At 45.2% G+C, this 19,083-nt stretch overlaps 1 protein-coding gene across 3 annotated transcripts in view; it reads right to left on the reverse strand.

The window, feature by feature from the left end:
- Positions 1-19,083, reverse strand: part of SNX29 (sorting nexin 29) — a 235,980-nt gene that overhangs the window by 51,049 nt on the left and 165,848 nt on the right. For all 3 annotated transcript variants that reach the window (XM_063143273.1, XM_063143272.1, XM_063143274.1), the window contains exon 19: positions 8,069-8,209. In XM_063143273.1, the coding sequence (XP_062999343.1) occupies positions 8,069-8,209 (141 nt within the window). The remainder of the gene's footprint in view (positions 1-8,068; positions 8,210-19,083) is intronic.

The raw sequence follows: 19,083 nt of genomic DNA on the forward strand, positions 1-19,083 counted from the left end.
AACTCTGGAAACTGCTGCCAGTCAGAGTGTACAATACTAAGCCGGATAAGCCCAATAGCCGGCAGCTTCACGTGTTCACAAGCCACCCTGAGAATCTTTATTTCTTATAACACTTATTTATTTGCAGTACTGAGTAATAGCACAATATCTCTAAGTGATTTAAGAAGCAATCCTATGCCCGCCCCCTGAGGTGGGGGGAGCATAGGATAGTTTGATTTACTGGCTCCGACCTCAGAGGCAGGGAACTGGGCTCCCTGCCGCCTTGTAGCTGGTGTGGAGAGAACTGCACTGGCTACCTCTCCGCGCTTGAAAGAGGATCACAGAGATGGGGGAAAGGGGGCATTCCCGGAGGCTGAGAGGGGACCGGGGTGGCTGCGATACATCTACCTTATGGCTGCCCCGGCCTTGTTCCTTCCCCCTGCGAGGTGCCACTGCTAGACAGGCAAAATCACCCATCTAGCAGAAATGCAGGGTGGCTGGAGTACAGAGGCAATGTTTACGTCCACACTCCAGCCAACCTGCTTTTCTGGTTACAGGGAGCATATAACTCCCCTGTTAAAACAGCTTCACTGGTTTCCGGTCTGTTTCAGGGCACAATTCAAAGTGCTGGTTATCACCTATAAAGCCCTTTACGGCTCGGGTCCAGGTTATCTGAAAGACCGTATTCTCCCATATGAGCCTGCCCGTGCTCTGAGATCTTCTGGGGAGGCCTTTCTCTCAGTCCCACCAACATCCCAGGCACGGCTGATGGGTACGCGGGAGAGGGCCTTCTCGGTGGCTGCTCCAAAGCTCTGGAACTCCCTTTCCAGGGAGGCTAGGCTGGCTCTCTCTGTGCTAAACTTTCAGAGGCAGGCAAAAACCTTTTTGTTTCAGCAGGCTTTTGGAACTATACTGGACCTGTGTTAATGTATTGGACTCCCTCCCCCTTTTTTATCTGTCACTGTTTTAAAAAATTTTTAACATGTTTTTAATTTTATTGTAGGTTTAATTCTATTTTAACTTTTGTAAATTTATATTTATATGTTTTAATTGTACATGTTTTAATTTTGAAACCCACCTTGAGTCCCAGTACTGGGAAAAAGGCGGGATGTAAATAAATAAATAAATAAATAAATAAATAAATATAATAATAATAATATCTGTCCTCTCATCCTGCATTGGACTGTCGGTAGCTACCCCATGCGGTGTCCATATCCTTCCATTGCGTTTAAAAATAAACATAAAAACCAGCCCACATTCACATGGTTCAACTGTCCTCAGAAGTAGAATTCCCTTGTTAAAAACTTAAATAATAATTCTTAATTGTCAGGGGCTTTCATTAATGTTCGTTAGCTGCCACTTGATTGGATGTGGAACACAAATGGCTTTTTCGATGCCGTTCTTAACAGCCTGCAAGAAATGGATTCAAGGACTCTGCCTTAATCGGCCAGATCACAAGTCAGTGGAAATACGGCGTTGGTTATTTATACAAATGTGCATTACTGCCCACATAAATTTTGAGATCGCCCTGGACAAATGGCATACATTTGGGCAAATGATCAGATACATTAACTTGAAAATATTTAATGGGATTTAAATGAGGCATGAATATTAAAGTGCTGCGATAATAAATACTTCTGGGTGAAAAATAGTCATAGAGAGGAACTCCTTGGGCTGCCAAAGTTGTGCACTTTGCGCGGCCTTCACTTCAACAGCGTCTTTCTTTTCCGCTTGGCAAAGAATGCCTCTGCTAAAGCAACATTACAAAACCCATGTAGCGTAATATCTTTATCAGACTGAGTCGAAGATCACACACACACACACACACAAACGCGCAAGCTTTTGAGATCTCCAGATCTATTCATCACGCGAGATGTTACAAAAACCGGGTTCTCTCAGAGGGCAGGGAAATAGGGGGTTTGGGAAGGCCGGTAAGATGATGCAGTCTATGTCCTGTGCTTTATTATAATATTGTATCATGCAGTGTTGCATTACGTTGTGGTTTTATAATTTTTGTGAATCGTTATGAACTGCCCAGAGAACTTCAGCTATTGGGCAGCAGGGAAATGAAAGGAATAAAGAACAGAAGAAGAGCCCTGCTGAATCAGACCAAAGGTCCATCTAATCCAGCACTCTGGTCACACAGTGGCTGACCAGCTGTCGTTGGGAGACACACAAGCAGGACATGCAGTATCACTTTCCTGTCCATGTTCCCAAGCAAATGGTGTGTCATATCTAGCCCTGCTCACCTTGGGTTGGAAGAAGGTGTTTCAGGTGATCAATCAGAATTAGACTCTGAAGTAGAGGATTCGGCGCCAGAAATAGGCCAGCCTGTACCAGTGGGGGAGAAAGCTCTCACGGGCTCTTCACCAGCTGGGAGTGAACTCTCTCCAGAGCTTACCTCCTCAAGGGCAAATAATACACAGTAATTGGGAAGCCAACATTCTTCCAAAGGAGAGAGCATGGAGAGGTAAGCCGATCCTAGAGTTCACCACTGACTAAAACAGGTGGAGCCAAAGGAAGGCGAGAGAAAGTCAACCCAGCTGGTGTCCCGTCAGAAGCTGCATCATGACTAGTCTCTTTGACGTTAACGAGTCTTGGGAAAGGGCTTTCCATTCTTCTTGAAAAGACTATTGTCTCGCTTAGTTTGCATCGTTTTGTCTAGGGGAAAGTTCCTAGAGATTAGACTCTCTTCAGGTGGGAAGAGATGTTTATTGCTTGAATAAAGCTTTGTAGATTACTTAACAGACGTAGTTATTGTCTCCCCAAAAGGCAGGTGGTTTTGAGAAACACGACATTGTGTACATAGGCTTACTGCCTCTGATACTGGAGGTACCATATGGGCATCAGGACTAGTAGCCACTGATAGCCTTATTTCCCATGCATTTGTCTAAGGCCATCCAAATTTGTGGCCTTCCCTATGTCCATGGTAGCAAATTCCACAGTTTAACTATGGGCTATGTGAAAAGTCTTTCCTTGGATCTGTCCTGAATTTCCCTCCAATCAGCTCAATCAATCAGAACCTCCCACCAATCAGCACCCTCCAATCAGCTTCATAGTCACTCTTAAGATGATATGGAGGAGGAGGGGTTGTAGACATTCAAACTGGGTTGTGCCAAGTGACATGATGGTTTCAGTAGGCCTTGGGTAGACGGAAGTCTCAGACAATTGTTGATCTTGGAATTTCCAGCCAACATGGCTTCCCCTGTTTTCTGCTAAAGCCGTCCTTCCTCCCCATCATACAGTTTTTGGAAGGAAGCTTGGAGGTGATCTAAGTCCAGCAGGAATTTTCTACAGCATCCCTGAGAAATGGCCATCCTTCAGTGAAGGACGGTAGCCTGCTCCACAGCTGACAGCCTCTTGCCGTTAGGAGGTTTCTCCTAACATTTAGCCAGGATTTGCTTCTTTGCAATTCTCATCCATTAGTTCTATTTACTTATTTATTGCATTTATATCCCACTGTTTTTCCTCCAAGGAACCCAAGGTGGCATACATAACCCTCCTCTTCCTCTCCATTTTATCCTCACAACAACAACCCTGTGAGGTAGGTTTGGCTAAGAGTCTGTGACTTCCGTGGCTGAGTGGGGACTAGAACCTGGATCTCCTGACTCCCAGTCCAACACTTAAGCCACTACACCACAATGGCTACGCTATCCTGCCTCTGAAACAACAGACAACAATTTTGTTCCATTATCTACATGACAATCATTCAGATTATCTGAAGACTGCCATTATGGCAACGCCTCCCCCACAGTTAGATCTCCGTCATTCCTAGCCCTTGAAGGCTCTCTACTCCAGATGAGACACCATCTCTCATTACGCCCCTTATTTATTTGAAAGATCTCTGCACTTTCCAAACCGAAGCTCAAAGTGGACTTCAAACGTTTTAAATCCCAACCGAACTAATTAAAATATCACACCTTAAAATCAAAAAACAAACTTCAGCCAAAGAGATAAGAACCAACACACGTCCACAATTAAAACCTACCAAGCTATTTAGTAAATTACAATATGCCATCCTATGCATGTTTAGACAGAAAAATGTCCTGCAACTTCTAGGGATACTGGGAGTTGTACAGTCCACCCCCCTGTCTAAACATACTCAGGATCACGCTCTAAACTGCTGATGGGAAGTGTCAACTTTTTTAAAAAGAGCATTCCCTACTATGTGAGAGAAAAGGTGGGATGCGTCTTCTAAGATGGTACTTGTCTAAAGACAAATAAAATACGTTTATTCTCTTGACAACTATGTTGCTCATATGCACATTTGTGCAGATTGACTAAAACTCACACTAAGATTAATCAGCTAAGGATGCAGTGTTATACTCTCTTATTTTGGGGTAAGTCCCATTGAACTGCATGGGGCCTACTTCTGAGTAGACATATATAGGGTTGCACTGCACAATTTCCAGGTGACAAATATACTAAAACTATAGATATACTAGAAAGGGGCAAGTTGCAGAAGGACCTTGGATAGGTCCTTTTGAGTTCTGACTGGTTCTGAATGAAACCCGGAGTGGATTCACTGCCCCACTGAATAGGAGCCGTCACTCTGATCTATTTGTTTGGCTGTCCGATCAAGGCTCTGCACACAATGTTGTATTTGGAGCGACTCCCAAGATGGACACAGCTTGATTTTGGCAGCTAAAGCAAAGGAGAAAGGTCTACTCTTTCAAAGATGTTTCCTGGATAGGGGAATTATCTTTAGCCTTCTGCAAATTTCAAAGTGAGGTCATCCTCTTCTAAGCTTAAACACTGTGTTCTACGTCCAAACTGAGAGTCAGACCAGACAGCAACAGAAATACTGCATAGAAGCTAACATTTCAGGCACTTTCTCGTAGATCATACAGCAAATGCGTTGCACTGTATTAGAAATATCATTGCAATCTTCTTCTTCAGCCTGGTTCAGTCAACACGCTAAACCATGCTGCTTAACCACAAAATGGTTAATGGGACGCATTAAGGTCAATGCATTCCATTAACCACTGTGTGGTTAAGCAGCATGGTTTAGTGTGTCACCTGAACCAGGCCTTAGGGTGCCTTGTCCTATAAGAGGTTAGCTATCATTACAGCTTTTTTCTTCTTCATTTTTATACCACCCAATAGCCGAAGCTCTCTGGGCGGTCCACAATTTTTGGTTTCGACGCTGCTGCGCAAATAATTGTACAGAATACAGCTATACTATTCCCTATTTCTTTAGTCATGATTTTCGTCTTCTTCCTACTGATCTTTTTCCTTCAATTTTCCCTTGTATAATAAGTTGGAGAAGGGTGTATTTTTTTTCCTTGAAAAATATGCCCAAGATATTACAATTTTCTTCTTTTGATGGTATTGACTAGTTAGTAATGTAACTTATTTTCCAGATTTCCCCCCACTCCTGTTAAGGCTTTCAATCTCTGTGCACGTACTGGAGCTCCTTCACGTCACTGGTTTAGCAGACCGGAGAATTAATAGCACTGCACAACCTTTTCATCATGGCAGTCGCCTTCTCCATTGCTGAGAATTTATACAGAAACACACGGGGGCAACGTGGTATTGCTTTCCGACCAGCAGTTCTGTCACATGAGATAGTTTGATATAGTGCGACATAGGGTGTGTCAATAGCCATGGAAGCTCCTCTCCCATTGTGAAAAAGTGAGACTTCGCAGTACCAACGGCAAACTCAACCGAAGCGCCCAAACAAAAAATACCTAACGTTCAATCTTGACTAACTGCTACCCCCCACCCCCAGCTATGGATGGAAGAGCAAGAATCAAATCAGAGGCTAGGCTGACAGAACCCAAAGCAAAATGCATGAGGTGCTTCTGTAGAGGTTATTCAGGAGGGCACGCGCAACTTCAACATTCTTCACACACTTTTTTTTTTAATGTAACGGCCCGTAAGGAGGCACCTGTTATCTGAAACCATGCACAGATACATGAAGGACAAAGGCACCTTGGAAAGAGGAGGTAGGACGTGGTGAAGTTCACAAGGGCAGCTGTAAATACTCCTTGTTAAGATGTAGTCCAGCCTTGGTCAAAGTGGTTGCCCCTCTAATGTTTTGGACTTTGACTCCCAACAGCTCCAATGGCCACGGTGAATGTTCAGGAATGCTGGGAATTGTAGTCCAAAGCATCTATAGGGTACTAGGTTGGAGGAGGCTGATGTAGACTGCTTCCCGCCTTTGCTCTCTCATTGGAAGGAAAGGGAAAGGACCCTCTCGTGCAAGCACTGAGTCATTACTGACTCTTGGAGGGACGCCAGCTTGGCAGGCCTATTATAGCAGGGTGGTTTGCCGTTGCCTTCCCCGGCCGTTATTACCTGTCCCCCAGCTAACTGGGTACTCATTTTACCGACCTCGGGAGGATGGAAGGCTGAGTCGACCCAAGCCGGCTGCCTGAGAACCAGCTTCCGCTGGGATCGAACTCAGGCCGTGGGGAGAGTTTCAGCTGCAGAAACTGCTGCTTTACCGCTCTGCGCCACACGAGGCTATATTGCTCTCTCATTACGACCATCATAAGAAGAGCCTTGCTGGATCAGACCAAAGTCCCATCTGAGTCCAGCGTTTCATTTCACACAGTGGCCAACCAGGTGCCCATGGGAAGCCCCCAAACATGACATGAGGACTGCAGCCCCACGGCTATTCCCCAGCAACTGAAGTCCAAAACATCTGGAAAGGACTAGGTTGGCGAAGGCTGTTCTAGGAGGCTGTTCAAGCTCTCCTGGATAATATACATGTCCAGAATACTCTGGTTATGATCGTGACAGGAGCCAAAATGCAGTTAAGGGAAACCACGTTCTCTTGTTCAGCCAAATTGAAACAGCAGCACTGACAGTGTGAAAAGGTAGCAACAAGACTGTCAAAATTGGGAGTATTCTGCCTCTAATGTAACTGCCAGCTTTTTAGCGATTTTGATTTTTAAAACCTTATTTTGCAGTGAACTAGGAGAGTAAATTGGACTTCTTAAAAAAATAAATAAATAAATAAATAATCAGGGAATCAAACAAAAAAGAAAAAGCACGCATCCCTGGTAAATAACTGGAGGGAAATAGTGCAAATGATCTATGAATGAGTACCACTAAGAGAGCAACCCTATGGCCCCTAGACAACGTTTGGGGCAGGGGGAGGGGGATAGGATATTTCAAATTCCTGGATCAGAGATTGGGGTGTCCTTGCATCCAGGAATCCACGCTCCATGCCCCGACTGCCTCTCTGAAGTGAACTCAGAGAGGAGGCAAAGGAGGCGTTCTGTAGGCAGGGGGGCTGGAAAGACTGACTCACGCAGTCTGCATAGGCCTCTCCGGCCTCCTTCCCGCCCCTTCACAGCGTCCCAGCTAGATGGGTGGAAAAAAAACACCTGTCTAACTAAAATACAGAACAGGAGGAGTGATGGAACTCACCAACACCTCCGCCCCATCTCCTGCTTGCACCGGAGGCTTGTAAGCCTCTGAGTAAGCTTACAAGAATCCAGGACAGATTTCATAGGATCGCGGCCTCAATGCAGGAATTCTCTAATAGGGGTGCAATACACGCGAAAGGATCTATCTGAACAGGAAGCGATAAAGAACACACAAAACCTTTGTAGAGGTGATGAAGGAACACCTTAGACCTGCTTGATTCCACAAGAACAATGCCTTTATGCACGCTTTTACGCAGCTCTGTGCACCTGGTGCACTCACCGCTACTTCCTTCCTGGAAAACCAGAAGCTGGAATCTAGCCGCCGTCCGCTGGGGCTTAACGCCTTCCATTTTATCATCATTTTTAAAAGTGCCTAATATAAACTGGGTGCTCAATTTCCAACTTTCTTCTTCCTCCCCACATACCTTCAGACTCTTGAGTTGTAAAATAAATAAATAAATCTGATGTATTCCTAGCCTATTTCACAATATACAAATTTATATGGGTAAGCATAGATCCCTTTGCTCTCCTGTCTTCCTCTTCTTATCAACTTGGAGGAAACAACAGTATTTTTCTTTAAAAAACCAAACTTTTATGACTCCCCTTTTGGCCCATATAGGGCCCCCAAGGCGACTTTGTGCGTTTCCTAAAGATACAATTAATAGCGAATAAACATCCCACTTTCCCCCAATGCTTTCATCTGTGGTTACCTTGTTCCCAATGGCCTTTTTGGGTGGGAAGTTAAAACTTCTCACTTGGTGGTACTTCGTCTGTAATTTGTGATGCAGGCTTCTGAATTCGGTGTACCTCCGATAGACATTCCATTCATCGTCTTTTATCCTGATGTATACCTGCCAGAAGTAGATGGTGGAGGAAATCCATTTTATTCAAAGGCATTGCAATCTAGGACATAAAACCCTAAAGGCCCTGCTGATGGATTACATGTCCATCTAAGGCAGGAGCAGAGAAACTCAGGCCTGGGGGTCTGAACCAAATGCTCAGTGGACAAATCTAAGACAACATCCTATCCCCCAAAGCAATCACCAGCTGCCTCTTGAGAAGTCCATAAGCAGGATGTAAGGGTCGTAGTCCACTCCCAGAGTTGTTCCCAGCAACTAGTATCCATAGGCATATTATTATTATTATTATTATTATTATTATTATTATTATTAATGTTTACTATTTTTAAATGTTGTAAACCGCCCAGAGAGCTTCGGCTGTGGGGCGGTATATAAATGTAATTAAATAAATAAATAAATAAATTATTATTATTACATTTATATCCTGCCTTTTTTCTTCCAAGGAACCCAAAGCGGCATACATAATCCTCCTCCTCTCCATTTTATCCTCACAACAACAACAACCCTGTGAGGTGGGTTGAGCTGAGAGTCTGTGACTGGCCCAAAGTCACCCAGTGGGTTTCCATGGCCAAGTGGGGACTAGAACCTGAACCTCCCAACTCCCAGTCCAACACTTTAGCCACTAGTGGCCCTTAGAACATAAGAAGAGCCATGCTGGATCAGACCAAAGGGTCCATCTAGTCCAGCATTCTGTTCACACATGAGTCCAACAGCATTTTCCTACCCATGTACTCCAGGCAACTGGTGTACATAGGCAGACCACATCTGATACAGGAGGTAGCATACAGCTATCAGGACTAGTAGCCATGGATAACCTCCTCCTCCAGGAATTTCTGCAACCTCTTTTTGAAACCATCCAAATGGGTGGCCATCACCACATTTTGAGAAAGTGAATTCCATAGTTTAACTGCACACTGCGTGAAGATGTCCTTCCAGACTGTTCCTTTGCCCAGTCTTCCGCAACCTGGAGGCAAACGCTATCAATGGCTACTAACCCCGATGGTTGTGTGCTTTCTCCAGTATTCGAGGCAATAAGCCTGTGTGCACCAGTTGCTGGGGAACATGTGTGGGAGGGTGCTGTTGCACCATGTCCTGCTTTGTTGGTCCCCGGCCGATAGCTGGTTGGCCACTGTGTGAACAGAGTGCTGGACTAGATGGACCCTTGGTCTGATCCAGCAGGGCACTTCTGATGTTCTTATGTAACCTTGAGAGCTCCATCGCCCCTTCTGCTTCTTCCTCATCTGACTCTGAATCTGTTCCCATTCTTTCCTGGATTGCTTCCACAGGGATGTTGGGCCCGATCTTTTCATGCTCTTCACAGGAGACAATATTGGACGAGCTGGACCAGCGGTCTCACCCTCTGCATATGCAAAATGCACCCAACCATCTGGCAAGGGGCGATTTATACAGTTTTGCTGCTCTCACTGCTTGGAGCTTCTTTATTAACTTTGATTCAGCTTCATTAATTGCCTGGACACCAAAGTCCTCGGATAGCTTGCTGTTCCGCCCTCAATAACAAAACAAAGAAACCTTCTGTTAGATATTTATTTAAGGCTTCTTCGTGAGGATCCGTTCCTCGGCGTGATTCCAGACGTCTTTTGTCTGGATGCCATGCTGGACGCAGCAGAATGAAAAGCATGTTAGCACAGCCCCAATTTGCGACTGACCCATTAGCACGGTATTTTCAAATTGTCACTCAGGAGGGCTCCTGCTCCGTCCACCCCCACCGCACCTAGCCAATTCGTTCCATTGTGAGCAGCCATGGGGTGTCTCTGCCGTGAAAAGGACAAAGGAAAGGAAAAGATGGAAGCCTCAGGGGATAAAAACGCGTATATCCAGAATGTACTAGGTCAAGCGTCTCTGAAAACGGGAAGCTATCGATCAGCTACAGAAGCTTGAGTCTGCAGCCTGCATGACAGGTTTAGAAAGTTTACAAATGGGGACCTGGTCACGAAACTATTCCTGTTCCGAGCCTGCTCCTGTTGAGGTAGAGACGTGTGTTGTTGAAAAATCCATCCTTTCTACCTTTCAGGTGCCTTTTGTTCCATTGTCGGCTGATGGGCTGAATCGGATTTTTTCCAATCCCCCAAATTTGCATCTGCGCAAATTCGTACTTGAACAAACCCACAAATCCCCCAAAATGTGCATTTTCCTGCTATAGCCTATGAGGGAAATGCACCATTTTGAGCAGCGTTTTTCTGTTTTGAGTGTTTTTCTATGACTAAGTTTGTATCAAATTCCAGAGTCCATGGATTTGTCCAAATGCAAATTTGTGCGAATTCGGGAAATAGGGAAAAAATCTGATTCAGCCCATGGGGGATGAAAGAACGAACGGCTGCAGTGGTGTGTTGTAAGTTTTGTTCTATACTTGTGTTTAGAACATTTGCTGCTATTGGTATTGTTTTACTATTTTTATTGCCACATAAGTTCTTCTTTTGTGAGTTTTATTCTCATTTGGAATGTCGGAGAAATCCATTTGGGGGATGGAGTTCAATGCATTTGCCTAAGCTTTTATTCCCACTGCAGCACCTGACTCAGTTTGCAACGAGCCGGGCCAATTTGTGGATTTTCTGGAAATTTTACACATTGGGGGGTCACTCTGGAACTTATGCAAATTTCTGCAATTGGCATGAATTGCTGCAACTTATGCAGATTACATCTGAAGGCAGTAAGCCTGTGTGCACCAGTTGCTGGGGAACATGGGTTGGAGGGTGCTGTTGCACCATGTCCTGCTTTGTTGGTCCCTGGCCGACGACTGGTTGGCCACTGCGTGAACAGAGTTTTGGACTAGATGGGACTCTTGGTCTGATCCAGCAGGGCACTTATGTTCTTAAAAAATTCCTACAGTGCCTGCCATTCCCCAACCAGCATTGCCAATGGTGAGGGACAATGGGAATTGTAGTCCCACAACATGGAGTGCCACCCTAACCCCTGCAGCAAAGAATGAAGAATAAGGGCTCATGCCCAAGGTGGACTAAATGGACCCTTAATCTGATCCAGCATGGCATTTCTTATGTTCTTATGAATCTGCCCAAATCACAGCCAATTTTGCACCAGTCACACGAATCATGGCCGAATTTGCATAATTTGCGCAAGTTCAGCCATCACTCAGAAATTTGCACAAATTGGAGAGCCTTCACCCCTCCCCCCAAAAAAAATCTGCAGAGAAGTTCCTGTAGTTCAGTAACAGCCAGCAGCTTGGCTTATAACACATGCTGTGGAACTCCGTTGAGCCAGAACAGAACTGGATTTCCCAGCGACGGGCATCCCTAATTGTTGTACACCACGTTGAGAGGTCTCCTGCCCTGAATGGCGGCCAAGAAATGTTTTAAATAAAATAAATAACATTTCAATAAATGAATGAATGAATGAATGAATGAGGAACAGAAAGACGAGGAGCAGAGTTGACCGTGTAAGAAGTCTTCTTAATTTGATTCAAATTACAAGTAGTTCATTTTTTCCACAGAGAATACTGATGCTCAGGAAATTATGATTTCAAGGTATTATAAGTGTTCCCAAACTTCTAACTTCTGACAGCTTAAATTCCCCAATTGCTAAAAGGCAGCTGCCGTAAATCCTGTGCCATTTATGTTGGAGCAAATTTTACAGCTGAATCCCTTTCACTACCTTGGGGCATCAATCTGCCAGTTCTCTTTTGAGGATTAGGGTCAGTGATGGGGTTCTTTATTAGAGTAGACTGTAGGGTTACCAGTGTGTGCATGTGGGTGGGTGGGTGGGTGTCTGTCTGAATACGGCCATGCAGCGTTTGTGATCTAAAGGAACCTCTAGATGTTTTGGACTACAAACTTCTATCAGCCACAGCCAGCATGGCAAACAGTCAGGGATTATGCCAGTTGTAGACAAAACATCTGGAGGGCACCACTAGCTGGCCTACTCCTGTTCTAAAGCGTTCTGGGTTCACACCACAGCTCTGAAAGAGGCTGTGCTTGAAATGAAAGCCAGTTTGGTGCAAACATTTTGTAGGAAACCTTCAATGGGGTAGCCACCTTTCCCCATAGATTCATATGCTGGAATGTTCACTTAGAAAAACTCCCATATGGCAAGTTTTCAAGTTACAAGGTTCTCAAAACCAGCAGCAAACCAAAAAAGAAAAGAAAAAAGAGACCACTCCAAAAATAGGAGAGAAGCCAGAGGCAAGGCAGTTTAGGTGCAATCACAATTTAATAAGCAGCTTCCCATGAGTCACAGCTGATTGCCACCGGGGAATTATTCTCCAAAAATAAAAATACTGCAGCTCCCATAATTCCCAACTGGAATGGTCATGCTGGCTGGGAATTATGGGTAATACATCTGGAGGAAACCATCTTGGAGAAGGTGTACTAGATAGTTGTTCCCCAACAACTAGAATTCAGGGGGGTTTGCCTCTGATCCTGAGGTAGCATAAAGCAATCGTGACTACTAGTCACTGGAGCAACCAATACGCGTTGGGTTCTCCACTCCCATAATGACCCAGCTGCCTCCTCCACACCACTTATCCTGGATAACGTGTATAAGATTACAGCCTGAAGGCTTTAAGGTACTGGTTCCCCTCTATTCGGCCCTGGTTACGCCTCATCTTGAGTACTGCATCCAGTTCTGGGCACCACACTTCTAGAAGGATGCAGACAAGCTGGAGGGGGTTCAGAGGAGGGCAACAAGGATGATCAGGGGTCTGGAAACGAAGCCCTATGAGGAGAGACTGAAAGAACTGGGATTGTTTAGCCTGGAGAAGAGAAGACTGAGGAGAGTCATGATGGCACTCTTGAAGGTCTTGAAAGGTTGTCACACAGAGGAGGGCCAGGATCTCTTCCCAATCATCCCAGAGTGTAGGACACAGAATAATGGGCTCAAGTTACAGGAAGCCAGAGTCTGGCTGGACATCAGGAAAAACTTCCTGACTGTTAGAGCAGTACGGCAATGGAACCAATGACCTAGGGAGGCTGTGGGCTCTCCCACACTAGAGGCCTTCAAGAGGCAGCTGAGCAGCCACCTGTCAGGGATGCTTTAAGGGGGATCTCTGCACTGTGCAGGGGGTTGGACTTGATGACCTTATAGGCCCCTTCCAACTCACCTATTCTATGATTCTATGAAATATTTGTACCCATGGAGAAAAATGCATTATGGCTTCTCATGTTTAATTATATATATTGTAAGAAAATCACTCCAATATGAGGTCCCACTGTAAGTCGCTGAAAGAAGCACCAGTCCATCCTTATCCTTGTTTTTAAAAGAAAAGACCAGGTAAAACCTTTGGCAATTTACACAAGAAATGAATAAATATTTCTGCCATCTTTTAAAAATTAAATTACAGTGTATCGTCGTATCGGGATCCTTAATTACTTAACAGCAGGTTACAGCTTAATATGCAACACTGAACTACATGATTCACCAACACTATGATTTTCTCTGTAGTGGAACACATGAAAAATGGGATTTGTGATAAAAACCTGATGAGGAAAAAGGCAACATGTGCATTACAAGGAGCAAGAACATAGAGATGATTATTAAAAGGCATATATTCATGTCGAAGAAGTGACTGATAAAAGAGAAGCGGATTTAAAATGATTTGAATCGTTTCAGCTTCTACCTTCATCAGTGGTGCAGATTTTAGTACTGGCTTTGGGAGCAGAGATGAGAGGCAGTGTGGTGTAAGGATCAGAGCAGCATTCCCCATACTGGTACATGGCCATGTGGGCTGGAGATGAGGCCCACGGCACATGCTGCTAGCCACTGTGGGTGACAATGATTAGGTAAACCAGGTCAGCGAGAGAGAGCTCATATTGTAACTATGTACTAGCTGCCATTGCCCCCATTCAGAACACGGCTTTAACCTTGGTGGTTAAGCCAGAAAGCCGGGCTGTGTTCAGAAGACACTTTAAACCATGGCTTTAACCATAGTGGTTAAGCCAGAAAGCTGGGCTGTGTTCAGAAAACACCTTAAACCACAGCTTTAACCATGGTGGTTAAGCCAGAAAGCCGGGCTGTGTTCAGAAGGCACCTTAAACCACAGTTTTAGCCACGGTGGTTAAGACAGAAAGCCTTATTCACCTTGGTTAAAGCCATGGTTTAAGGTGTCTTCTGAACAGGGCCACTATGCTGTGCTTCTTCCTAACTGAGCCTGAATCCGGAGGTGCGTAATCTCAGAGGAATATTGTGTATCCCACTAGCACCAAGTCCCTAAATGCCCCTTAAGAATGTAGGCACTTTAGAGGATTTCATTGTAGGAAGATGCTAACAGAGAAGATTTCTTAACGCTTTGCAGTTCACGCAGCAAGTTCCTAAGAGCTACTTTATCCACCCTATTCTTTCATGCTTTCACCACTCAGTGTAATGGATCCCACTCAAGAAGTGCTTGAAATGGGATGGATTGCTTATTTTCAGGCAGATCTATAAATGCCTCTCTTCCTTTCAGGTGGAGATTGTTGAAATTGGCCTAACCAACGCCCTTTCTGCCCCGCCCCCTTCCAGGCACTGTGGCCAAGTAAACTCCTCTAACAAGACATGGCATGCACACAAACACACTTGAATAAATTTAAGCCCTGTGCTGAAGAGAGGTCCGATTAAATAAACACGGCATCTTCTGACCCTGTGATCGAAAATCTGCTGGGCTCAGGACCGTGAGGTCAAGGCATGTTTAGCTTGGAGAAGAGAAGATTGAGGGGAGACATGATAGCACTTTTTTATTCACTCTCTTTTATTCACTATCTTTTTATTCACTCAGTATTTTAACACTTAATTTTAACTTAAATTTAAATTTTACTGTTTTAACTCTGTATTTTAATCTTATATCAATTTTGCTGCGTGGTTTTATCCAAGTTGCGCTTTTTATACTGTATTTCGTAATTGTGCTTTTAACCTGTTGGTTGTTTTATTGTGGTTTTAATTTTTGTGAACCGCCCAGAGAGCTTCGGCTATTGGGCGGTATAAAAATGTAATAAATAAATAAATAATAAATAATACTTAAAAGGTTGTCACACAGAGGAGGGCCAGGATCTCTTCTCGATCCTCCCAGAGTGCAGGACACGGAATAACGGGCTCAAGTTAAAGGAAGCCAGTTTCCGGCTGGACATCAGGAAAAACTTCCTGACTGTTAGAGCAGTACGACAATGGAATCAGTTACCTAGGGAGGTGGTGGGCTCTCCCACACTAGAGGCATTCAAGAGGCAGCTGGACAACCATCTGTCAGGGATGCTTTCGGGTGGATTCCTGCATTGAGCAGGGGGTTGGACTCGATGGCCTTGTAGGCCCCTTCCAACTCTGCTATTCTATGATTCTAAGGAGACCTCGCGTTCAAATGGGCACGGTTATCACGCAAATTCAGGCGCTGTGGGTTTTATACGCATTGGGCCTGTTCAGACAACACACTAAGCTGGGGTTACGCCACTAACCCTTTTGCAGCAAATGGTTTGTGAGCATGTTTAAACCATGGTTATGTAGTCCACATGAGCCTGAAACTGGTTCTTAAGCATTAAGTGTGCATGTGTTGCCGGGATAGCATTTGAAGAGGCCCAATGTAATCCCGTTTTAAAGGTTTTTCTCCAGAACCAACACAGCAACTAGAAACTTGCATTCCTCATTCCCAGCTCCCAAACAAAAGCCGTGATGCTCAGGACTTTTAACGAATGTTTCAGGCATCCAATTATATCCGCTTTAAATGCTACAGCTCTGCGACTGTCATACCGATGGTTTTATAATTGCTAGTTTTCCATGGTACTCCACAGAGAGAAGCCAATTTCCTCTGGCATTAGAGAGGGGGGTTGCGAAGGAGCAAAGGTAAGGCCTGGCGCGATCGTCAACTCATGATTCAATCTAGGAAGAGATGGGGTAGAGCAGGGAGAAAGAACACGGGACTGAATAGTGAAGGTTGCCAGAGCGCCGCCTGGGTGCCCTTTGAGTTCCCTGCCCCTTTTATTCAACAACCCTAGAGATGTCGGAGGGATACCGTTGTGGGGATGGGGCTCAACAAGCTTTTGGTGGCTCGGCCGCTCCAACTCCATCCCATCTTCTGCCAACTGGCCCAACTCAGCATACAAGGAGTCAGGCCAGCTGGCAGAATTTCTGTAAAAAAAATTCTGAAAAGTAACATTTGTGCAAATCGCGGCTGCAAATGCGGGTAACGCCACAATCACCAATTCCAAGTATTTGGTTTTTATTTTACAAACGGTCAAAGCACAACTTAGTTCTCCCCCTTCCGCCCAACAGTCTTGAATTGATTCAGTGTTGGGTGCACTATATTAGTGTCAGGATTGGGCCCAGGCTCCCTGCGGAGTCCGAAGATTCCAATTCAGATTTAGAGGAGGGGATAGAAGAACAGTCGGGATGAAGGGCAAAGGAGGGAATGCCCCATCCAACGCTCTCCAGGAGTCAGGGAAGCATCTTCCCAAGGGCATAAGAATTTATTTACTTATTTCATTTTTAAACCGCCCAATAGCCGAAGCTCTCCGGGCGGTTCACACCAATGAAAAACCATTCAAAATAGAAAACCAACAGTATAAAAACATGATATAAAATACAATATAAACACACAGCAGCAGTGCAGAAATACAAATTTAAAATAGCAAAGTTAAAATTAAATTTATACGCTGTTCAAATACAGAGAGAATACAATACCAAGAGAATGGGTAGATGAAGAACAGTTGCCACCTTCCCTTCCCCCATGGGAAAACTCTTTCTCACAGAGGACGAGGAGGGGCACGACTTGGCAGACGCAAGAGTCCGCCATCGATCAAAGAGGGCGGACCGTATGAGAGGCAGGAGACTCCACCCACCCGAGACAAGGACCCACCCTGAAGGAGGGGCATCGGAACCAATTCAGGTTTATTTATTTATTTATTTATTTATTTATTTATCATACTTAGACCCCGCTCCTCAGCCAAAAAAGGCTCTCGGAGCGGCTTACACTTAGCAAAAAAGACAGTCCCTGCCCTCAGGCTTACAATCTAATAAAGACATGACACACAAGGAAAAGGAGTCAAGGAGGGAGGGAGGGAGGAGAGAGAAAGAGAGAGAGAGAGAGAGAGAGAGAGAGAGAGAGAGAGAGAGAGAGAGAGAGAGAGAGTCAGTCCAGCAGGAGCAGGTCCCGATGTTACTTCTGCCTGCTCCTGTCCCCTCGGTCCTTCTTCTTCCCCACAGGGCCAAGATGGCAGTTTGCCCTGTGGGGGGGGGGGGAAAGAGTCCAGCAGGAGTAGGTCCCGATGTTACTTCTGCCTGCTCCTGTCCCCTCGGTCCTTCTTCTTCCCCACAGGGCCAAGATGGCAGTTTGCCCTGTGGGGGGGGGGGGGGAAAGAGTCCAGCAGGAGTAGGTCCCGATGTTACTTCTGCCTGCTCCTGTCCCCTCGGTCCTTCTTCTTCCCCACAGGGCCAAGATGGCAGTTTGCCCTGTGGGGGGGGGGGAAGAGTCCAGCAGGAGTAGGTCCCGATGTTACTTCTGCCTGCTCCTGTCCCCTCGGTCCTTCTTCTTCCCCACAGGGCCAAGATGGCAGTTTGCCCTGTGGGGGGGGGGGAAGAGTCCAGCAGGAGCAGGTTATGTGAAGTAGCCCATTGTTAGTTTAGCGCTCTGCCCTACTGAAGTTTTCCCCTAACAGAGTACTCAGGCTTTGCTGATTAGACCCTGGGGGCGGCATCTTTGGGCTTGGACAGAGTCTGATTGAGAAGGTCAAATAAAAGAGGGTTGACTGGAAGTTTGAGTCTCTGCCTGTTTACTGCGCAGCGGAGGGCTCGTGGCTCTCGCCATTAGATTAAAATGAGATCTCTTATTTTCATCCAAAAAGCTGGATCCAACAGCATCCCCGAACTGCAAGCCGGGGCTGTTAGGGGAAGCATGACGCTGACCAAAGAAGACTGGATGCCAACCTCCTAAGTCCAAAGAACTGCCCACCAACAAGTACCTCTTATCGGGATAGAGATCTAGTTTATCGGCCTTCATCCAGTCCATAATTACTTAAATTGCAACAATGTTTGCAATGACTTAAATTGCAACCTCACACCCATGCACACACTCCACCAAAAAAAAACTCCTAGGGGAATAAGTCATGGTGGACAAGTAGGTCACCTCCCTCGATTCTATCTAAGAATTAACATTATCGTTTCTCATGAAACTACTATTTTAGTGCACCTGTCACTAGGATTACACTCTTTCACCTCTTGGCTCTCACCTATGGTTGCCTGTGATGGCCCTTAGAACCTTACCTTACCTTCCTCAGGCAGTTTTAGTCCCTTGGGTTTTCAAGGCCTCATGATTTAACATGGCCTAAAGGGATTTCCAGCTACTTCGGAAAAGAGACCCAATTCCATACATATATAAGTGTGTGTGCATGTAATCAATTAGCTCGAAATATCCTTAGGCTGTGTTATAAGTGTGACTTTCTGTGTGTGAAATTTCTCTCTTTCCTTTCCTGAACCCTTCTTTCTCTCTCTCTCTCTTACACACACACACACACACACACTTGCAATATGAAAACTGTTGGTCAGCACGTATGTTGCTGTTCTGTTGGTGTACTCTGGTCAAGCTTGTGCACAACCGGACAGATGAGTGATGAGACTATGACATATATTTTGCTGCCATTTCTGTTGGCCTGCTTGAAGGGCCAAATGAGATGTGACACTGCTCATGGAATTAGTTATTTAATGTAGTATATTGTGTGTGAGCATCTTAAATAACAGGCACAACTGGGAACAGTTTGGGATCTCTACGGGATTATTATTTTTTAATCGCTGCAGTCCTCTCTCTCTCTCTCTCTCACACACACACACACACACCTGCACAAATTTGCGTGATGGCAGCATCCACAGAATGACAGAGGGTCAGAAGCAAGGGAGTGACAACCACGTGGAAGAATGGAATGGAGTAGCTGGAAAGGGAGGAA

Source organism: Elgaria multicarinata, chromosome 17 (assembly GCF_023053635.1).
Source record: "Elgaria multicarinata webbii isolate HBS135686 ecotype San Diego chromosome 17, rElgMul1.1.pri, whole genome shotgun sequence".
Classification (NCBI taxonomy): domain Eukaryota; kingdom Metazoa; phylum Chordata; class Lepidosauria; order Squamata; family Anguidae; genus Elgaria; species Elgaria multicarinata.